The 23,755-nt window shown below is 35.9% G+C and overlaps 1 protein-coding gene across 13 annotated transcripts in view; it reads right to left on the bottom strand.

Moving 5' to 3' along the window:
- Positions 1-23,755, bottom strand: part of NRXN1 (neurexin 1) — a 1,007,449-nt gene that overhangs the window by 598,770 nt on the left and 384,924 nt on the right. For 8 of the 13 annotated variants that reach the window (XM_039887185.1, XM_039887183.1, XM_039887187.1 and 5 more), the window contains 2 exons: positions 23,216-23,517; positions 19,930-20,091 (listed from right to left, as the gene is read on the bottom strand). In XM_039887185.1, the coding sequence (XP_039743119.1) occupies positions 19,930-20,091; positions 23,216-23,517 (464 nt within the window). Of the gene's footprint in view, positions 1-19,929; positions 20,092-21,118; positions 21,143-23,215; positions 23,518-23,755 lie in introns of all 13 variants that reach the window. The other 5 variants (XM_039887176.1, XM_039887177.1, XM_039887184.1 and 2 more) reach the window with 1 other exon arrangement.

Raw genomic sequence — 23,755 nt, 5'->3', positions numbered from 1 at the left:
GTAAGGGAAGCATTGAATCACAGGTAAGAACTAGAATAACATTAATTGCTTACCATGGGTGTGAGGGTCAGCATTTGAGGCTACAAGTGTGATTAGTTCTCCTTGGCAGGTAGATGTAAGCTTAATGCAAACATATTAAAGAACAGCACCCACAGTGGTCCCGGGAAGATTGGAAAGGCTGCCTCAGAGAATGCACACCACTTGAAATTCTGCTATAGGAGGAGGGAGGACTTGAGGAGCTAGGCAGCCTAGCTAAGTTTTCAAGTAAGGGCTTAAAGTCAAACATGATTTTAATTTCCATTGCTATTATTATTTGTGCTCCTTAATAGTTCTCCTCCAGCCTTCCGCGGCATGGAGAAATGAGAGCCAAAATGCCAAAACAATGCAAAAATAAATAAAGGCTATAAAATAAGTATAAACATGCTATAGACGCATTTTCAATTTCTCTCTTTTAATGGTACCCTAAAATTCTTGTAGTGATATCCTATAAGAAAACTAACTTTTCAAAGCATATTTCTTTCCAACTTGATTAAAACTGATTTTCACATTTGTTTTGATTTCACAGTTATGATCAGAAGTTAGAAACTTCCCTTGAGCATTAGATTTCTTCTAGCAATAGTCTCTCGCTTTCTGCTCATTGTCAATTTTCTTACAAAAATAAAATAAAATTACTGCCTTTATCTCTTCGCCATCTACTTTTAACTTAATCTCTTACAATCTGAGCTCTTAGGACAATTGCTCTTTCAAAGCTGCCTCCATCACCTTTTCTTAGAGCCTTGTTCTTTCTCAGATCTTCCTTGTCTTTTATAATAGTTGTTACTGTCCTTCATAATATATGCCATGCTATCAAAAAACGCTGTTCCTTGCAGCAACCTTTATGTGCTTCTACATTGATGTACATCACTTCCAATTGTCAAAATAATCTTTTGTTATCCTCTGCCATTACACAGTACACTCACATTCGAAGAGGTTGTGGAATGTACCAGCGATGCTGGACTCAGGATTGGAATACAAACTCATCTAACTCCAGATGCTTTAACTCCCTTCCCTCTTCCATTGTGCCTGGACCGAGATGCAGTGGAGTTTGAAACAATTTCATCAAAACTACTGGAAGAAAGGGCTCAGCCTGGTCAAAACTGTGAATAAAAAGCTTTGTGTCCAGTAGAGCAGATGGTGAGCTTTGCCCTTCTCCCTGGGAGGAGGGACTCATCTGCCCAGATGGCTTGGCAGCCTTCACAGGGCATTGCAGTAGGGACTTCCATTGTCTGTATGGAAGAAAACTGCCATTGGATTGCTGCTTGGGTCTTTGTAAGGCCTATGGGAAATTTTCTAGGACTTGGTTAATGCGCAAAGTCATGGAGGGGCCTGTCTGGAGAGGGCTTTGGTGCTGTCCCAGGCTTGATCTGAGTCACTGTCCTGGGAACCTCAGAGGAGAATAACCCTCTAGCCATATTACGATCCCAAACCTTTGAGTGATATGTCAGCAGGCACAAGTTCTGATTTGTTGTAGCAGCCTGAAAATCTACTTTCAAGGATATCTGCCTCTTCCTCCCCAGCCATAATGTCCCCTCTCAAGGTGTCCCCTTCTGTGGTTGTAAGTATTATTAGGTTATTGCTGCAGATACTCGGATATATCCCCTCTCTCTTACCTCTTCTGTTCCCTTTTTTTTCTGACTTTATTTCCCAACGTTGGTCCTTCTCAAGGTTCTGGTGGTTCCATTCTCCTCCTTTCTTCCCAGATAGGCATGTCCATTCCCAAATCTTCAATAGCTCCTCTGTGTGAATGGCTCCTAATCTCTCTTTTGGGCACCTGTTTTACATTCTATAGCAGCAGACAAACTGCTCTGCCAGATTTTTAGGCACTACAAATGTAGGTTTTCCTGTTTGTTGCTCAGCAGCCAGCTGAAATGCACGTGAAATGCAGCTCAGTGTTCGATAAATGTTCACTGAACAAATAAGCGAACTAGTCTCCTCCTATAACTCATCATCTTTCTCATGAGCATGACCATTCTCAAAGCTTCAATACCTCCCTCATGTGAATATGTTGAATGAATGAACCTAAAACAAATTTCATTTTTTTCTCGCCTTTCTCTAATATTCTCCCTGCTACTACCCTGAAACAGCTTTTAGAATCAGACTGAATTAGTTTGAATCTTTGTTCAATCTATTAATAGGATGAAACTTCGGTCAAGTTACTTAGCTTCCCTAGCCATCTCCTTAAAAAAAAAAAAAGTCACAGAATAATAACTCCTATTCTGCTTATGTCAGCCATATACATGCTTGTCAGCTCTAACCACGAACTCTTCTATTTCCTTTAAAGGTACATTAACCATCTCATTTAATCCTCACAAATACCCCATGGGGTAGGTACAGGTTTATCTCTTCTCTTTAAGTGAGGTGATAAAGAAACAGGGGAACTGAGAATGTGACTTACTTGCTCAAAATCACACCAAAATCAAGTCCTAAGTGCTATTACTCCAAAGCCCATATGGTAAACCATCTCATTCTTAGACTGCAAGCTCACTAAGTAGTTGGATTCAGACCTTACGAAAACTATAAATCACATGGCTTTAAATAAAATTAGCCTTTAGAAAGTGGTCACTAAATACTGAAGAATAAACAAATATGTTCACCTTTTGAAATCTGATCTCCCAGTTTGATGGTAAGCTATTTCTGGAGAAAGATTATAAGTATCTCCCACAATGCTAGGTGCAATATACTAGATAAATTTTCTTGACTTAAAGATTATGCTGTAGTGAAAAAAAAAAAACAAAAAACAAAAAAACAAAACACACATATTTGGTAATGCTTTTCCAAAGACTTGGGGTGGGGTGGGGGTAGTGGCAGCAGGTGCATGAAAAAGACATTTTAAGATAAGGCGATATAAGAAAGAGCGGTGATTCAGAGCAAACATGCTTCATTGAAAGTTAGATGAGTCAGTACCCCAGAAGCTAAGTAATAATTTCTTCATCAGAACAGGAAATACATGATTGAGAAATTTGTCCTGCTAATTGGGGTTGAAGCAGTTTCGACTCATAAAAAGAAAATCATCAGAAATGTTTTGAAGTTTTTGAAAAGAAGCTAGGCAATGCATTATAATTCCAGTTGTGGATAGAAATTTAATGCATTTTAAACAGGGTGAAAAGGGTGGATAATTGTTTTGTCAGTTGGTGGGATAGATTTAGTCATCTCAATAACTATAAACCTAACTGAAGGAAAGCAGAAAGGCATATTAGAAAATGGGATATATACAACCAAATGGAGGAAAGCAGAATGATTGCTTATGTGAGAAATTAATACTGCAAATTACTTAGACAGTTTAAGATCAAATGAGGAACAAAAATAATTTAAAAGATATGTACTTGACTTCAAAAACAAGAACTGCTCACATAGAGAATGTTGTTGAAAAACTAAAAAAAAAACCAAAAACCTGAAGTGAACTATTATTTTCTGAAAGTGATAAGACCACACATGATATAATTGCTTAATTAGAGTTCAATTAATTATAGGCACACCCTTCCAGTGATAGATACAGTATAATGTACAGAGTTTGGCTGTGAATGGAGACTGAAAATTGGAGGAGAGATTTCTAACTGAAAATACTGATTTGCTTTCTGTGCCAAAGATAGTAATAAATGTGAAAGACATGTTTTATGGGCCCTGAGAAAGCTCACAACTTTACTTAGAAGTTTCTAGAGAAATAACTGAAGTGTGATCTTTCTCCGACACAATTTGACAAACTTTTGTTAGTTGATGACACAAGAAAATTTGAGAAATGCTTATAGAATCATGTGATCATTAAAGTTCTGCTAAGAATAAGAAAAATTGACACCAAAGATTCTGACATTGAAAAAAAACAGAAATGGAAAAATGCCTTTTCACATTCTAAGTTTATCTCTGAATAAAAAACTAGGGGAAATATTGGGTAATGCTATAGATGCTTCTATGAACATGGTTATTATTTTGTTAAAATTGAAGATTTCTTTGGCTGCATCAGGGATCCCTGGCTAATTAGAGACATCTTCGCAAAAAAAAATAAAATAAATAAAATAAAATAAAATCACTTAGAGAAAGTCACTAATCTTGGTGTGCCTTAGTTTCCTCATTTGTGTACGTGGAGATTTTTCTTTCTTAACCACAATTATATACACTACTATGTTTTCTTCTAATATTAACATTTTATGGTTATGGAATAACATGAATGCCTAAGAAAGAAGTTATACATAAATTAAAACAGAGTGCTGCAAAGATCCAATATGCTTAGGCATTTGAAAATTTAACTCTTAGGTCCGTCCTTCGAATACTATATTAGATTTGGCATGCATGCTAGACACACGGTTTTTAGGATGCTATTAAAACAACAATCTGATGAATGGTGTCAGATATAGCATGTTGAAGGCTTCAATAAACTCCAATGATTATGAAATTAACTCTCAGAAATCATTACTTTGAATTCTGCAATATAATTCTAAGAAAATCAGATGTTCAAGAAGGTATAAAATGTTCATCTTGGAAAGTGCCTAAATAATGGGAAAAGTGATGAGAAGAGTCTAAAATTTGAAATTAACCCCATATATATATTTTTAAATTTCATGGTAATTTTACCATGCATTAACTCCTGTTTCCAGTGGACTTTTGCAAGTCTGTATTGTGTTGACCTGGAAGATTTAAAAACCACTTGAATTTAGTCAATGTTTGCCGTGTCTGCCATGCACATTATAGAATGTATTAAATACCATGAAAATGTACTATTGTATAAGATAAGTTTAGCTCCTTCTTTGTTCCGAGGTAATTTGATCTTTTACTAGTCAAACAAACCAGGTGTTACCAAACAGAACTATGACATGACATTGACATCTGCATTGTTCACTGGCTACATGGAGCTAGGGAAGGGATCTATAACAATATGGAAGCTGATGGAGGGAGTTACATTGTGAAAAGTCTGGAGCAAGAATTATAGGACCTATTTTTCTACCCAGCTTGACTAATAGTTACGCATGAGGCCAAAACATGTCTCTTCATTTTGAATAGAATTAAATGTTCCTATCTTTTCTTTCTCTTTAAAATCTTATGGCCTCATGAAAAAGGCTGGGGATCTGAATGACTAAGATTTAATGTATTCCATATTTCATCCAGATTTGAGAAATTCATCAACCAAGTGGCACTGAAAACAGAGACAACCATACATGCACTATACTGAGTGTGAGATCCCAAGACCGAAACAAACAAACAAAAATAACATATCAGGTTTATAAACGGAAAAGAGAGGGTGAACATCTTCCCTCTACCTCTTCTTCAGAGGTTTTGACATGCTGGAAAATTCCACTGAGAGCTAGATTAAATCATGTCTCCTTTTTTTTTTTTCTTTCAAGCCCCATAGAGATCCCCTGTATTCAAGTTTTAATTGTTTATTTTTAAAGATCTTTTCACAATTCAGAATTTTTTTCTTTGAATTGTCATGCACCTTCTTATAGTTGCTCTTACTTTTAAGTTGTGTATGCATTATTTTTCCTACTAAGAAAGATTATTAAAAAGAAGTTCTCTTTCTCACTTTCTTCCTCTTTTGTTCTTTCTCCCTCGCTCAATTTCTCTCCTCCCTTCTCTCTCTCTTTTCTTCCTTCCTTCCTAATAAAACTATTGAGGTTAAGATATACTTTCCATTTTTAATGCAATAAAAAAGGATATGAATTCTGGCAATGGAGGAAAGAGACTCTAAAGACCCAGAGCAAGAGGAAGCACTTTTTGAATCTCATCCACTTCTTCTGCTGGTGCTTTCACCTCCCCACAAACTGCATTACACACTGCTTAGCATGTGTGATCACAGAACCAAGAGCAGAGATAGCTTCTCTTTGTTTTCTGTTCTTTAATGAAGTCTAGCCCCAGAGTCAGGCAGGAAAGATTGGTAGGAGAATCTTTCCTTCAAATAGAAGACATACTTGGTCTCTGATATCTCCCTGGCCCATGCTAAGAATCCAGTCAAAAACTTTCCCAGAAGCCAATTTTCTAGAAGCTAATAATATCATTCTTAAAATCTACTCTCTGGCAGAGATCTTTCACCTCTTCACAAGCACCAGACTCTCCTGTGACCAAATTATTTAAAAATAGACTGCAAAGGAACTATATGCAGAAGTCATCTACCTACCTTGCTGGAAGGCAGGGATGTATGTATGTGACAGTGGAAGCATACGCAGTATTTTGAATCTTTAAAAACACCAGTGTTTTGATCATATGCCCTATGACTAGACTGTGGGATCAGCTACAGGTTTAAAGCAATGGAGCTTGTTTGATGAAAACGTAAAACTTGATGAGAATGCTGGACTCCTACTATCAAAGCAATGGTTGCCTCAGAAAGGCTTCAAGGGCCTGGGCAGAGAAAGACTCTAACAGCTATGCTGCTTCTTGATAATTCGATTCAGGATGCTTTGCCCAACTTTTCTTAAGGGGTGAGAGGAGAGAAGAAAAAAAAAACAAACTAAGCAGGCAGATAGAAATCTCTTTTGACCCAAATTTTTTCTTAGATTTTAGAAGTATTTTGTCTGTTGTTTTGTTTTTGATCAGGGAAGTGGTGGTGGGAAATTCTTATCTTTCTTATCTTTTGAGAATAATTAAGGTCAGAGTGATATGTTAGAATCTCTCTGGATGGATGACTTGAGAAAGGTCTTTAAAATAGCTTTATATAAAAACTATTTATCGGTGTTTGCAGCCACTAACACAGTAAGGGTTTTAAATCAGAACTTAAATCTTATTATAGGAATGGACCTTAAAGTATACAAAACTTAATCTCTTCACTTGACAGATGAAAAACCTGGTGCTCACAGAGGTTAAGTAAAATGTATTGAGTTACACCTCACACGTGTACTGGTCAGCTTTTAGAGTCCTGTGGTCCAAAGAGCCAAAACTGCATATCAGGAGGCCATTTTCTTACTTCCTTTGTGCTTCCCACCACTTTGTTCTCTATTCCTTTAAACTCTAATATGAAGAACAATAACTGGTTTGAATGCTTTGTTTTGGTAGAAATATGTAGATTTTCCTTGTGTTAATATTTTCGATTTTTTTTTCTACAGAACTCACCAAGTCATCTTGATACCATCTTTGAAGGATCTCTGGACTGTTCAGCATTTTCCATTCTTCCCTCGCCCTAGATCAACCCTGAATATCTCCCTCTGTTTTGTTTTGCTTTGTTTTGTTTTTTCTCCCACATGGAGGCTGAGGCTTTTTGATCCTTTATTCCTATTAAATTCTGGCCCCAGTCACAAACCTTTCTAGAAGGCTCTCTATGACAAAGTCTTTGCATTGTTTATGTCTGTATTATCTTAAAGGTCTGTTAAAAATGTGGGGACACTGCTAAATCAGATACTGGGGGGCAGGAATCTGCAGTTTAATAAACTCTTGGGTAATTAATTCTTATACACAAAATTTACAACCATTGCAGCACTCATATGCTGTCATCATTTTAGTCATATTCAACATCATTGCACCCATTTTTTTAATCCAGAATCATTGCTCACTTCTCCTCCAAGCATCCTTTCCCTAGGTACACTGATTAACCCCAGACAACTCTCAAACAATTGTACATTCTTTTACAATCAAGCCTTTCCTCCAACTTTTCCTCTCTCAATTTGATATCCCACATCTTTATTCTCTTGGAGATGTATTACTTTCCTTTCAATGCCAAGCTCAAATATACCTCCTTAGGAAAGACTTTCTGGACATTTTTTGTCTACCTTCCATAAGCTGTGTTGCCTTAGAATATAGCATGAATCTCTGTTATAGAACTTCTTCGCTTAAGTATAATTACAATCAATCTACTCAAGAATTATAGAGCACCAACTAAGCCTCGGGTTCTAGCACTGAAGAAATAAAAATCACAGTCCCTGACATGAAGAAAATCATTACTCAGTTTCTCTTAACCAGGGTCTCCATCTGAATCTCAGAACACAGAAAATTAAGTAGTTATTTTCTCAATTGTCTCAAGGATGATACATACTAGCACTATCATATACAATGGATATCTTGGGGTATTAGGGATTAATCTTCTTGAGAAACACCCATTTATCAAATACTGGTATAATTAAATTATAGTACCAATAAGTGCTATGATAGAGAGAAGTTCAAAGCAATGTGAAGAAGCAAAATAAAGGTAATAATTGCTTATGTGTTTATTTTCCCTGTGCCATGTCTTATTCTTTTTCAATTCTCACTTAGCATCTAGTACAGGCCCAACTCATGGTGGCCATGTAAGATATTTTCTTGTTGTTGAAATACAGGCATTGAATTCATTTTTATGGGTTTGTTTTTTATTTGTTTGTTTGTTTGTTTTTGTCTTCGGAATCTGCCCAAGGCAATAAAAATCATCCCTATTTGTAAATCCAGCATCTACTCACTGCTTGAGACATAGTCATCATTCAGTGAGGGCTTTGTGAAAAAATGAACAAATTTAGAAGTGTAGTTACTCATGGATCATAAGTGCTATTTAAATAAAAACTAATATGAATGTAAAAATCTTTCCTATTACTTAAACACTTCTGGGTATCTCACAACAAATGTAATTGCTTCCTAGGTTATGTGTACTTAAAGATGAAAAAAAAGAGCTTATTAAAAGTGCAAGTAAAGTAGTATGAAGTGAAAAATGTTGGGTGGGGCACAGGGTAAGTGATGGTATTTTCAGTGTTATTCTAATCTAATAAAGACAAATAACTTTAGTTTAAATATATCTTCGAGAACAAATAGCCTCTGATTACAGATTCAGTTTAGAGGAAGATAGTGGGAATATATAAAATGCCATAAAATTCTGATGTCCTAAAGAAATTTGAGGGGTCTGTGATACTGTCTTCTTCTAATGCAAAGTCTGCAGCTGCTTTGCTTCAGTTGTCTTTTTATAAACATCATATAAGTGCACACTCCACACTTTTCCTAGGATTAATGGTTTTCCCATTCATGTCAATTAAAGACATCTCTTTGTTCATTTAATCACTAAGAAAATTTCAATCTGAGTGTGCTTCAGTTTAGAGAGGTGCCATACTTCGTAGCTACCTTCAGGGGGCTCTTTATTAAAATTCATGGTACAGAAGCAGCATTCCCCTAAATGGTTCCCTAATGCCTCAAATCCCCGACTGCCTGAATTATACCCAAGGAAGAGTTTGCGTCCTTTGCATATCCTATTATATTATAAAATTGTTAAAATGTAAATGAATACATAGAAATCTGTTTAAGTTAGCAAATAGTGGTAAGGTAAAATAATCCTATATAAACCATGACCTAAAAAAATAAAAGAGTACATATGAAATTCAGTGCAAGAATATTACCATGCGGAAATGATAATTAACCCAAGTAAACCTGCACACAGTGATTTTCAGCATTTTGGCAAGGGAAAGAATTTTGCTATGAAAGCAGTACTCTAAAAATCAAATAAAGATTAGGAGACCTAGTTTAAGATTGTTTTTTAAACACACAGGCATTTTACTTTAATGTTCATGGGCTCAGTTCCAAATACTTCAGAAGCAAAAGCTTAATGCTTGGATAGTGAGTACACCTCATCCCAAGACTGTAGCTGCCCCTAAATATGGGTTGTTAGGGGACTGGCCCTGTATGTGTCCTGGTGGTTTATCTGTCCTCGGTGCAGTCAGATGAGAAGATTCTGATATTCATCTCTGGAAAAAAGGCCAAACTCATCCAAGGGCTTGGAGGGAACAGAGTCGGGGAGACTTTCCGTGGGGCCTTGGCATTTTAAGATGCTGAGGCTCTGACTGTAAGCTTCAGAGTCAATACTGAGCCACTAAGTTGCACATTGTTTTATATTTTAATATTTCTGAGTTGCAACCAAGGTGCATTCTAGCCTAGGTTAACCGGCAGTGTTCAGTGATTCATAAAATAATTGTGAATCTTATAGTCGATAATGTCAATAAAATATTGAGGTACTTTAGCTCAGTGATTTTCAAACTTTAATTTGCATATGAAATTGCCAGGGGATCTTATTAAAATGTAGACTGTGATTTAGTAGATCTAGGGAGGGGCTTGAGTTTTTTCATCTAAGTACCTGGGTAATGTTGAAGCTGCTGGTTCACAGGTCACACCTCGAGTAGTAAATCCGTAAATGGCTAAGTCTTTGATGGGCTTTCTTTCCCTTGAAACTACCTAAAAACCTAAGCTTTTAGTTGCATGTCATTTTAGAAATTGTTCTGATATAAATTCTATGTAACTTTTAATAATTGTGTTAACACATAATAATCAAATAATTATCAAATAATAACTAAAGGTAATATTAATGAAGGACTGATTTCAATCATTGGTGACCATATCTTTTGACGAATAAACTGAATTTATTCTTTCAAACAAACATTTAAGTCTCACATATGAGACTTTGCTTGTCTATAGGTGGTGAATATGAGAAGGGAAAGCAGCAGCTATTTTTGAAAAGTAATGTTAATTGAAATCTTATGATGATAAAATCCCTAAAAAGCAAAAATATATATATATATCTATAAAATTTAAGTGATTATTTGTAATTTGGTTTCTTAAAAAGATATCTATGTTTTTCTAAATGTTCTAAGTTTCTCAATCATCTTTACAAATTTTTGATAGTGGCTATTATAATTTAGGAGAACAAACCAGAAAAGCATACTGGGCTTAGAGTCAATAAACAGAGGTTTTCTTCTGACTTTTACATATTAGTGATTTGGTTTTGATAATGTGACAAATAATTTGTGAACTCCAATTTAACTCAATTTCATCACAAAGCTCTTAGGAAAGTCGAATAAAATAACATTTTAAATAAGATAATGTGTGTATAATATATCATAAACACATCTACAATCAAGACAATTTTCATGCTTTTTAAGGTACAGTACAAAATGAAAATGAGAAGCTCCTTGTTCAAAAGTTATTAAGAATTTCAAGATGACAACAGGAATATATTAACTCAACACCAGGGCCCTTCTATGGGTGGGACCCTGTGCGATTATACAGATCACAGGTCCATTAAGTAGGCCCTGTCTGTAATATAATTGTTAACTAATAGTTACCATATTGGAATATTATCGTATATCGGTCACTATGCTGATTAGATAGTTTCACTTAATTCTTTAGAGGGAAGAAAATTAAAGCACAGAAACATTAAATAACTTCTCAGATCACACAACTACCAAGTCTAGGGGGCCAGGATTTGAACTCAGCTCTGTCTGCTTCCAGAGGCATTTATCTTATTGAAATTAATGCAATACCCATCTATAAGTAGTTACTGTCACTCCCATTTGATTCATATATAAATTTAAGCTCAGAAAAAAAATACATATATATATTTAAAGGAAAATTCACTTATCGTGACCTTGATTAGATGACCTATGTCAACCTAATTTTTTATATCCTGGTACTTTATACAGAGCCTGGTACATAGTACATAGTCATATAATACACATGAACTCAGAGTCACCAATTTCTCTGTGCACATAATATTTACTCAACAATAATAAAAATTTTATTTTTCTATTATTTAAAATCACCTGCTTCTGAATAATAGTATGATTTTCATTTTAAAGTAATTAAATTGTTTTCAATGTATTTCAATAGTGATAATTCTCCTGAAAAAAAAACCAATCACCATGCACAAGGATAATTTTTTCCAAACATAGCACTCTATCCAAAGGATTATAGACAAGAGTATTTCCTCTCTTAATAAAAATTAAGACAAACTTCAAAATAGTTACTTGTTTTGGATGAATTTCAGATTTTTAAAATAGGGCTCAAACTTGGTGAAGTACAAATTTGTATTTACATAGAGCTTTTCATTTTCTTTTTCTTTGTAATGTGTTCTAATCCTTCATGCCATTTAATCTTTCCTATTCTTTTCCAATTCTGAAAGTGGAACTAATTCATTGTGCTTCATTCTCATACAATACCGTGACCATTACAGAGCTGAACAAAGAGAGACGGAGAGGGTAACTCAGATTACTTTGTCACCTTCTTTTTGAATGTATTACTTATTTCCTCTGGTAGAATTATTCAATATCTGCTATATTTCTAGAGCAAATTTTTATACCTCACTTTAGGAACTTGTATTGCGATTTTGTTTGTTGTTGTTGGGTTCTCCTGTTTGATTACTATGTGTATTCCCTTACTTAACTATGTGTCCCTAGTACAGAGCCCAGCACGTCATAGGTCTAGATTAATGTTGACTCATTGAATACACACATGCAAGTGTTAATGTACAGGCAGATGGAGAAATTTAAACAAGATAACTCGAGTGGGTGCTGAAATTAAGAGGAAATGTTCAGTCTTAGACATTATTCATTACTGCTTTCTGCTGGGCTAGAAAATGTCATATACTATAAAATGTATCAAATCCTCAAAATTAAAATGCCATTGAACTCCCTACCAAACCATGTTATCCTAGCTTGATATTTGAAAGCACGACAACACATTATGCCAACTGCTGATACAGTTCCAGGCTATGGGGCATCTGCTGAAAATGATGGGAAATAAAAATCTGTGGGTCCCCTGGAAGGGAGGCTGCTATGTTCAAAAAGCTGAATTCCAGACAAGGACTCACCAGATGCTTTGCAGACTGAAGAGCTGAGTTTCACTTCCTTGGGGACCTGAGCAGATGGGACTCCCTGAACCCAATCTCGAAGAGCAGTGTATATGGCAAAATGCCTAGTTTCTGCCCCAATTGCTTATTTCCCTTGCCCTTAAGGCTGTGATGCACAAAAGTGAACTTACTCCTAGCAATGCATGGAACCAACACTTCACAGAAATTTAGAAAGTAATTCCAAATGTGTTTTATGTTCTTCCCTGTTCATATGGTTGGCTACAGAGTACAGAAATCGATTTAAAAAAAAATTATTATCTTATTTATGCCCTTAAAATAGGAAGATGTGTGCAGGCTTCTAGAGTGGAGAAGAGGATTACAGAGGTAACATCTCAGCACCAGTTAAATCACTGGGACACACACAACACACACACACAATACACACACACACACACACACACACACACACTGGAAGCCCAGGTATAAGCTGCACTTTTGTGCTACCTTTCCTTTCAAGGTTCCTATAAAGTTCATTTCAGCTCATTTTACCTTTATAAAAATATTGAGAACAAGGAAAGAGAAATGAGATTACACTATGAGGAAAGAAAGCAAAACAGAGCAGCTGCTAAAGGCAATGATTATTACCTATCAGTTAAAGATCAGATTATTCAGGTTCAGATGTAGGCTCTGTTACTTACTGATTGTTTTCCCTTAGGTTAGTTGCCTAATTAGTCATCTCTAGTCTCCATATTCTCATTTGTCAAAGAGGAGCAACAGTGTGTAACTAATACTGTCATACTCAAAGCCTTGAAAAAATGACAGTGAACTCTTCCATGAAATATATTAATAAAAGCGGTACTAAAATAAAATGCTATAAGTCCACACACACAAAATTAGTTTTTTTCTTCCACGACTCCCTTGCTGCTATATTTAAAATACTGAATATCACATTATTTCATATGGTTCCATTAACTTATTTTTTTAAGTAAATTGTTCTTTATGTTGTGTTGCTGATGATCTTGGGCACCTGCTTATTAGGTAACTCACTAGATGTTGTAGATATTATATGAGAAATAAAAATGCTTAATATGTTATTATTGCCACTCTGGAATATAGCAACTCCCTTAGTTTCAGCAATATCCCTCTATGCAGTGCCTAGTATAGGCACACTTAGGTACCACAGAATTTATAGCATTGGATCTTGTTTGGATGAGCTAATTCAGGCTCAACTAGCAGGAGTACTCAACACAAGGTCCAACCTCACCATTCAGAGGCATGTGTTCTGCTGAGATATCAGGGTCCTGAGTGACATAATGGAGGTGGTATTATTATTATTATTATTATTATTATTATTATTATTATTATTATCTCAGAGGGATTCTTAAGAAGACATCATTAAAAGGAAAGGAGGATTTCTGGCTTTAAAAATGCTATAGACTATTGCCCTGAAAATGAAAGGAGGCAAAGGTAATTGACCTCTGCTTGCATTTTGGTGCTGACATTTTATTACAGCAGAAGTGATACACATTTTAGTATTTTCAAGATCTAAAAGAAAGTAAGCAGAACCTACAATAAATCAGTTTAGTGGAATCTGACAAATTCTAGCTTGTTATCTCATTAAAGTTTTAAAAGCAAACTGCCATCTTCTGTGTTTTAAATCAGATGGAGAAATATTTTTTTTCTAGAGCAGAACTTCTGCTCAAAACACAGTAGGCCAATTTATCTCCTCTCCAGCTGGGCTAAACCAAGCTCTCTTATGAGTCATGAAGCCAAGACCCTGCCTCTAGGAAGGCAACCCAGTGCATGAGTCCTTATGTTATAAGAATTTACGTATATATAGCAATCTATTAATTTTGGAGGACATTAGCAAAACCTATCTTAAAATGATTAGTTCAAGTGATGACTTTTACCAAAAATAAGCTAGTATTATCCCTAGTTCTATAATAATATGGTGAGTAAAAATGTGTGGATCTGTAATGGTGAGGGTCTAAGAACAAGTGAGATGGGAATGCATAAAGCAATTCTCTTCTCCAGAAAGTGAGTGAGGCCTGTGGAAATGTCATAGTAAATAAACTATAAAATGCTACTCACTGATATATAGACTGTGAAAACATAATAAGAGAGGAAAGATGGAAAGTATCTATAGGTAACGGTAACCCCAGTAAGGAAGAGTCTGGAGAGAAATTTGTTTAATCTTGACTTTGGAGCCTATACGAAGAAGTCCTCCCAACAAAAGAAGTCTTCCCTCCTCCCACATTTCGTCATTTACAGATATCAGTGTCATCTCTTTACCCTCCACCGTTCCTGTTAGGTCAAATTTCTCAAACTGGTCACAAAGTCCTTTATTTCAAAATTGGAAAAATAACTTAAAATGCAAGTCCTGTCATACATTTTTCTTCTTACATGTAACTGACAGGGACTCTACTCTGAGCAATGAGGGAAATAAGACAGAACACAAGGACACCTAAGGACACATATTTGATGAGTTAGTTCTACCACAGAAGGGGTAAATTAAGAAGGCTTGCCAATTTTCTAAAGTTCACTGTCGTCCAAAAAAGGAAAGGTAGGAATTAACGGGTGTTTGCACAAAGAAAAATTGTACCTCTTTCTCAGTGCTCATACTGGTACATTGTAGGAATTACAGTGCTAGCACTGCATGTGGCAGAAGAGACCATGCTGATAACAAGTAGAAATTAACTATTTTTCACAGTGGAGAAAAATTCTTACATAAATGGATATTTTGTGAACCTCGTCTACCTCATTGCACCAATTTTTTTTGTGCTAAAAGTTTCTCAGTGTAATTAAAGGCTGAACTGGTCTAATTAGATTGATGAAATTTTCAGTAGGGACTTAATTCCCCCTAGCATTTCACTTACTTATTTCCCCCCTGCCCCCAAAATATCCTTCCTTAGGTTCATCCCAAGCAACTTTTAGTAGCAGCATTCTAAATTGCCTCAAACAACTCCAGTAGGTACCTATGGCTAAAAACAAACTTCAAATAAAGGACTTTAGGTTGTTATATTGAATACAATCCTTTCCTATCTCTTCAGTTTCATTTCCCTTCTAACAAACTGTTGAATAATCTTCACTCTGCAAGGGGCAAATAGGTGTTTCAAAGCATTTTAGAGACACAAAAAAATGCACATAGCAGTTGTAGATTCTAAGGCAAGATTAATGAGGGAGCTACATGACCCTTCCTTGTAAGTCATTTACTAACAGCATCAAGCCCTCATGCTCAAAATATTGAGAAAGAAATACATATTAGTGAGTTTTTTGTCTATCGTTGAAAATTTTAAAAAATATCTCTAATGACCATCTTAGCAATCAACCATGATACTGTTATACAGAATGATGTTTTCCAAGTGGTCTAAGGTGAATTGGCAGGGCTGTAAATGTCTTCAAATAGACTCTGAGCATCTCATTTAGAGGCCGTGTTTTATCTTTCTGCAGGGTCCACCAATTTGTGCTCTTATTGTAGCAGCCACTCAAAAACTGCTTGCTGGAAAATTAATTTAAAATAATCAACAAATCTTAAGCAACATATATTTCAGCTTTTACTTGATGTTATCGAAAATGAAATTAAAATATAAATAAATGTTTCTGCCAAAGTATGATTAGTATTGCTTTTGTAAAAATCAGATTTAAAAAGCATATTTCTAAAGATGTATTATCAGCTAGGAATTTCATATATGTGGAATGTATATAATAGTAATTTATTATTTACAATTTTTCCTTTAATTTTATCTGTAAAAGTCATTTTCAGTGAGTTAAAACATTCCTTTAAAGGCTTTTTGATTTATTTATAATGAATATAAGTTTTAAAAAGCTACTTTGACCCCTTATTATAAATTCCTGGCTATTCAATGTTTCCTCTCATTTAAACAAAACATAATATATAAAATTCAGGTTTTGTTGAACTTTATTTAGAAATTTGATAATCACTAAAAAATAATAATAATTTTCTTAATGAGGGCTGGTTGCTCTACATGCAAGCTAAGTCTCATTTCAAATCGGCATCATCAAATGCCATAGGAAAAAAGCCCTAACTACTTCTAATGAAGATTAGATTTTGGGTTGTTTCATTATCAAGAGTAATTTCATTTTTTTACTTTAATATTAAAAGAGTGAGATATGAATGTATGATAGTGGTAGGCTATCTCTATTTCTGTACCTTGATTGCCATTCTTTATAATGAAACAGAGCCAATCTTATAAATACTAAATTTTATCTGACAGGGTTCTGTGTTCTAATCCTGTTACACCTTCCTTGCCTCTCAGTAGAACAGGTAACTTATCTATGTCTGTTTCCCCATTTCCAAAATAAGAAGGTTGGACTTGGAGAATGATTTTTAGGGTCTTTTCTATTCTAACACTCCAAAATTTATCCTATGACTTCAGACAAGGTGTTGTGAATATCTCCTCCAAGACTGGTCACCCCAAGAGGGACTGCATAGTAGACTGAAAGTAAAAATGTTATGAGCCATAAATGAAACCATAATTAAGGTTTTAAACATGCAATGTTTTACAGGGCAGAGTCCAACATAGAGTTAAGGAAGGCTTGCGTGGGCTTAGTGTTAAGAGAAATGTGGCGACAATGAACATGGTGTGTATTCCTTTCTTCTCAGTAATTCTATAAAGCTCACCTATCTGAAAAAGGTGATTTAACTCAAAATCTATGATACTTTGTAACAATTTCATTTCAGAGGTAGAAAGAGCAGGGCATTCTAAATAGTAACTCAGACGTGGACAGAAACTATGAACCATATTAAAGCCTCTGAAGTGAGGTCTGTTTTTATTTACAGGCTGATTGTGCCTGTATCCTTCTACCTTCTAGTGTGTGCGGAGAAAATAAAGTGCAAGAGATTACACATTAAAAAATAAAAAAATAAAAACAAAAACTGGCAGCCTTTGCTCCAAACACATGTTCCAGGCTGTGGAAGAGAGATTTGGAAGCACACAATCAATAAAGAAGAGTGATATCCATCCCAAACCTATAAAGACAATCTCATGAGTGAATCCCCATTGTATGGACTCAGTAGCTACCAATTAAACGACACATAGGAGACCACCTGACTTGTTTTGCTATAGCATTTTTTGTTTGTTTGTTTTTGCATGTGGTTGAAAGACCAATCAAAAAGAGATGAGTTCTAAAGTGTATGAACTACTCATTATCTTTTAAACATTAAAGACAATCTAAATCACAGTTTAATCTGAAACTATAATTTCAGATTAAGGCAATCCACCTCAGCTTCATACATACAAAAAAATTGCCTAGCCTCTGCTGAACTGTTGGAAGACAATGAAGTTCAGCTAAACTCAGGTGTTAATTGCAGAAATACTCATGTTCTTACAGGATACTCAAAAGAGCTCTTTAGCTAAATTTCAGATTCTGCAGGGATCCATGAATTCCCTTTCCTTTTTTCAGTCCATAGCAAGACTGAGTTTTTACAGGTAAAGCAGGGCATAAGGGCTGATTTTAGGTTGGCCTGTTCACAGTGAAAGTAGGGAAATGGGGTGGGTGGCTGGGTGTGGTTCTGCTCCTACTCCTAATTCTCATCACCAGAAGGGGGTCTCAGACATCTTATGAAATCTAATTATGTTTTTTTTTTCACTATGTTTCTCCCCAACTTGAACTACTTTCTCTATCCCTTGCCTATCCAAATCATAGTCATCCTTCAAGACTCTCACATTCTTACTCTTCTCTGTATCTTCCTTGTCTACCAGACCTCCCACTCATTTCACTCACTTTTGAACTCAATTGAGTATAACTGTGCCACATAATTTAAAACGTCATTTGTCACAGACTACTGTACATTTCTTAAAAGTTTCAGTTTGTAACAAACTTGAGGGTTTGTACAATTTTCTGTGGCAAGGACCCTTACATAAATTTCTGTTTGGACACTGTATATTGTGGTGGCTAAGAACACAGAAGACTCTGAAATCAGACTTCTTTGATTAAGCTCTAAGCTTTAATACTTGTTACATGAGACCTTGCTCAAAAAACGTACCTGCTCTGAACTTCAGTTTCCTTGTCTGAAAAATGCAGATAATAAAATTACTAACTATATTGTGAAGCTCTTAGGATAGCATCAGACATAAAATAAGAGCTCAGAAAATGTCAGTACTGTTATTATAATAATTATAATTATTACAATTTTATTATGTCCCCAGAACTTAACACAGTCCTGAGTCATACTACATATTTTTAAAGAGTAAAAGTTATTCTCTGGGAGACAACTGATCCCTTCTGCCACAAAATTGGTTAGATTTAACCTGTCAGAACCACACCTCCTAGTATTAAAACGATAACATTTTGAATCCCCTTTAGGACTCTTCTATATACATCTATAAATTGAGCAATGCAAACTCCAGTAATTTTACATAAATGAAAGACAAGTAAAGACAACTCAAGCAGTGATTGTTTTTCTCTGATGCTTACTTAAATCAAGTTTATCTGATTAGAATATTCTCTTTAGAATTTACCAAAGTATGTCACCGCTTAGTAACACCATCTATGGCACATTGTTAATAAATTCAAAGTTATTAAACTTTACGTTTTAGAGGTCCACACCATTAAACTGCAGCTATACAACGCAAGAAGAACCTCTCTGGCTCTATCATCCACAAGAAATTGGGTTGTTTCTGAATGAAAACAGGCAGTTTTTATGGGAAAATATTTATACAAGTTGAAATTCAAGGACTTTGTGATCTTCTTCTTCTCCTACCCCAACGAATTCCAACCCTATCAAAAGTTACAACAGCTAATGACAACTGAGAATGAGGATGAAACTCCCGATATCTTTAGCCTGATAGTTTTGTTCAGTTAAATATCAAGCAAGCTCATCAGCTTTACTTCCTTCAGAACATATATAAAATATAAGAACAAAATTGTTTCAACATACAGACTAATTTTTTTATATAGTCTCTTTTCATAGCTTAGTTTTTTCCTTTTTTTCTTGTAAGGCTCAAACAAGTCACCACTGTACATAACAAGGCACCACTGTATATAACATCTAAAGCACTTACAAGTCACCACTGTACATAACAAGGCACCACTGTATATAACATCTAAAGCACTTAAGTAGGCATGAGCAAAGCATTTAGCTTAAATCTAGACCCAATATCTCTTTGTGTTTGACTTTCTTTTATAGCTAATACACAACTGCTCGAGTAAATCCTAATTGTGAATTACTTACAGTCTACTAAAGAGCAGGAACTTAAATTTTTCATAATGCTCTATGAGCCGCCCCATGCCCCCGATTTTATATAAACAACAGTAGGATACTGAATTTAAGATCGTGTCATTTGACTCCACAAACATCGGGTCTTCAGCAAAGGTTCTTTCAATCCATATCTGAAATGATGAGATCATGAATTAGGAATGATTCTGGTGATAGTGATATTTACCTCTTTGAGACAGCCCATAAAGTTGTTACTGACTGGTGACCCTGGAAGGTCTGCTGTGCTGGGACTGCCTCCAACATAGAAAAAGTCATCAGACCCCAGCATGGTATAATCTTCTTGAGTGTAGCCCGTTGTGGTAAGAATCCCATCCACTGATATTGTCACCTAGATAACAAAGCACAGGGAAAGGACACGCTATACTCAGACCTAGATACTGTAATCCTGGGATATGCCTGTTTTGTGTTTTGTTTTGTTTTATTTTTTCATTTGGTTTTTGCTTTTTTTTTTTCTGTTTGTTTGGTTTTTATTTTTAGACCTATGGTGGAACCCATTTTCATGTCTGTTTGAGGTTTATTCTTGGATTCTATTCAACTAGCCCTAAGAGATCTAAACTAGTTAGAGAGTTAACTGATTATTGAACTAGTGTCAGCATCATCCCTGCTGCAACTCAAAAGTTATTTAGCAGACACAAAAATGGTGTTAGTAAAATGCTTCCTAGGTTAGTTTTGCTGGTGTACATATTAGTAAAGTTTAGTTGTCTGTTATTAACTAATCACAACGTGCACCTTGTTAACATAAAAGGCACAAGCTATTTCCAGCAACGTCACTATTTGCACTATTGAGCAGCAGTTGTTCAGCATGCAAGTGCCTACGTCCATGCCAAAGGGGAGGAAAGGCAAAACAACCGGTGGAAGCGGCACGCGCTGATGTGCACATGCAGGAGGGACAGTACAGTTCAGAAAGGAAAGAAAAGAAAACAGGGAGAACGGAAGGAAAAAACAACTGCTTTGTGATGACGTAAAGATGAGTGGGTGTGACATCTCCAACATTCCCAAATCAAGTGTGCATGCCATGCATCATGAATGGTTAGAGACTGGCTGAGCCTGCGGTCACTCGGGCCAGCCACCATTTTGTCTTATCCCGTGTTAACCACAGCTGGATGCAAAAACGTTCGAAACGTTAACGATGCCCCTACAGGTGAGTTGGAAAACAGAAGTTGACAGGAACAGGTGAAAAATAAGAAGGTCAACAACAGATGAAAAGAAGGAGGTCAAAGTAAGCAGAAGAGTACCAACCGCAGTTCCTCTTTTGTTAATGATGTCTACAGTTAAAAGAAAGAAAGAAAACACACGGCAAACCCAAAATAAGAAACAATTAGAATGATATCTACCGAACAATGTAGTTTGTTTACCATAGCGTGTCCAATGCCTGAGTGCTTTGTGGAGAAGGGGGGAGAAAGGAAATTAAAAACTGTGAACAGAATAACGATCGTTACTTAAAAAATATGATGGTCTCTACCATGTTAGTACATTTTTTGATTCAGGTAACGGTTAGTAGAATGAAACATTCCATGAATGACATGTTAGTTATTAAGCATGTTAGTAACATAGAAAAAGGGCAAAAAAATTTTACAAGAAAAAAGCAGACTAACAAATAGGCCTCCCACAGAGGTAATATTTTTCCTGCCAGTATTGTTCATAACTTGGTACTAGACAGAAACAGACATATGGCAACGTTCCCTTTGTCTCCCTGAGTACATCTGACAGACATTTAAAAAGTTTAAAAGGGATTCAAAGGCCTAAAGCTCATCAGCTGACCACTGCCGCCCTATCCCCGTAAGTGGTCCCTCCCCCACCCTGACCCTCCCCAGCCCGAGCAAATTCATAGGAATCAGTTGGCATTGCCCTACTACTCAATTTTACAGCATACAAGGACTCCTCCTCAACTTCAAAACTTCCTTCGGTCATATTGATGGACTTTAGGGTCACAGTTTACTGCAATGAAACAAAGCAAAGATCCTGACACATAAAATGAGTAGAATGGATTTGTTCGTAATCTGTCCTGCCACACATGCACCCCAGCTGTATAACTACAGTTTCCTTTGAGTTACCAATTCACAGTTTGGTTTATAACCTGAGCAAAGGCAAATCTAGAAAGTGGGCTCCTTAAGCCCCACCCTTCCTTCTGTGCTTCTCTCAAATGAGCCTCTGATCTCTTGGTGAGTATCTGAGAGAAGAAATAAAAAAGGAGAACCAAAGAGACAGACTTATAAGATATTTGTGGTCTACAGCTATACTGATGGTGGGCAACCATCTCCTAAGGCAGGTATGGAGCATGCAGGGCCCCTCCCATACCAATAAGGCCTCTGAAAAGTCTTTGGGAGGACTCTTGAGAATCCTTAGTTTAACTTGTCTGCCTTAGCTATATCTGTACTCCTAAAATTCTTTTTTGCTTTTCTACTTTGGATAGATTAAGCCTTTCAGAAGTGAGAAAGAAAAGGTTAGACAGTTAACAGCTCAGAAAGAGAGGGCTGTTTTAGTAAAGGAAAACCAGAGACAATCCGGTCATTCTGCAACTGTTCAGAGAAACAACAAATATGTTAAGGATATTAGTTTGAGATCAGCATGTACTGCAGAAAAATTAGTCACTGTCAACACTTCACAAAATGATACACTGTGATATCATTGTTTCAAATAATAACCAAAACTTATAATGCTCTATATATAAGGACAATCTACTCATTCATCTGTGTATATATATATATACTGCAATAATATGTCTCAGTTAAAAACATACAGTATATGTGGACCCATAGATTTACTAAAGAATTGGTATTTTCCTAGCATATAGATTTTTGTAAGACTATTTTTTAAAAATACAATAAAAAAGAAATGGGCACCTAGAAGATGAACTGGCCTCTCCAGAGTCATTTGGGGTTTAACTTAAAAGTGTCTGTGCTAAAAATAAAGATATATTCATAAACAGACTCTTCAAGAGATATGTAAACTCCCAAAGTCATTTTTCCTCTCAGGAATTTTTCTTGTGCCCATTTCAGAGGTGGGAATAGAGAGGGAGTAGGGATTGATACAATCCCAAATCACAAACACTGTTTTTTTGACTACAAAAAAGGAACTGTGATTTAATGACCCCAATGTGCATGCTTCCAAATGATCACCATGAAAACTACAATTTAAAATCAAACAAACAAAAAATCAAAAACACAACAAAATCACACGCATCACAGGAAGGGCAGGTCGCAGAGATATCCTTGCAGCCCTCTGGGATATTGTCATAATGTCGCTGCATCAAAATAGCCCTTGGGTCCCCAGAACTTTCTAGATATGCCCCTGCTCAAGTATGGCAGGAAGATTCATCTCAAAAGAAGAAAAACCTAATTTGTAAGCGACTCTGAGGAGCCCTATATCATGTTGTTGGAGTTTTCAAGTACCACACACACAGCTGTAGCGAGAAACAAAGCCAGTTACTCTCTTATCCACTGCGTTGTTACCTGACGCAGATTCCTGGTGACTTTCACATCATGCCAGGCATTATCATTAAACTTTCCGTTCACGGGCTCCACTAGCGCTTCAAAGGCCCCTGATCCCAAATTAATGACCAAAGAGACAGCTCCATTTTTCAGGGCAAGATTGACATAATCAGCTGATTTCCCAGTATGAAGCATCAGTCCATTCCTCTGAAGGGTTTTAAAGGACAGAGTTATTTCATCGCTGCTGCTTTGAATGGGGTTTTGAGACAAGTCGTAGCAGAAGTATTCAGATCCCTTGAAAGTGGCAATATATTCTTCTTTTCCTAGAGGAAAACAGATACATATATGCATAAGTAAAGCAATATACTATGTAAATCAGCAGATCTCAACAGAAACAATAAATAATCAGCCTCCAAACTAACTCTTTGTCTAATTAACATTCACCACAAGAGCCCGCCCTATCAAAGAGAGTCAAATACTACAGTAGGTGGCAGTATATATTTAATAAATGTACTCAGGTATTGGGCCATCAACCATGGTAGCTAAAGCTGACATTCTTGA

Source organism: Pteropus medius, unplaced genomic scaffold (assembly GCF_902729225.1).
Source record: "Pteropus medius unplaced genomic scaffold, Ma_sr-lr_union100, whole genome shotgun sequence".
Lineage (NCBI taxonomy): Eukaryota > Metazoa > Chordata > Mammalia > Chiroptera > Pteropodidae > Pteropus > Pteropus medius.
This window is presented reverse-complemented; position numbering and strand designations above follow the sequence as displayed.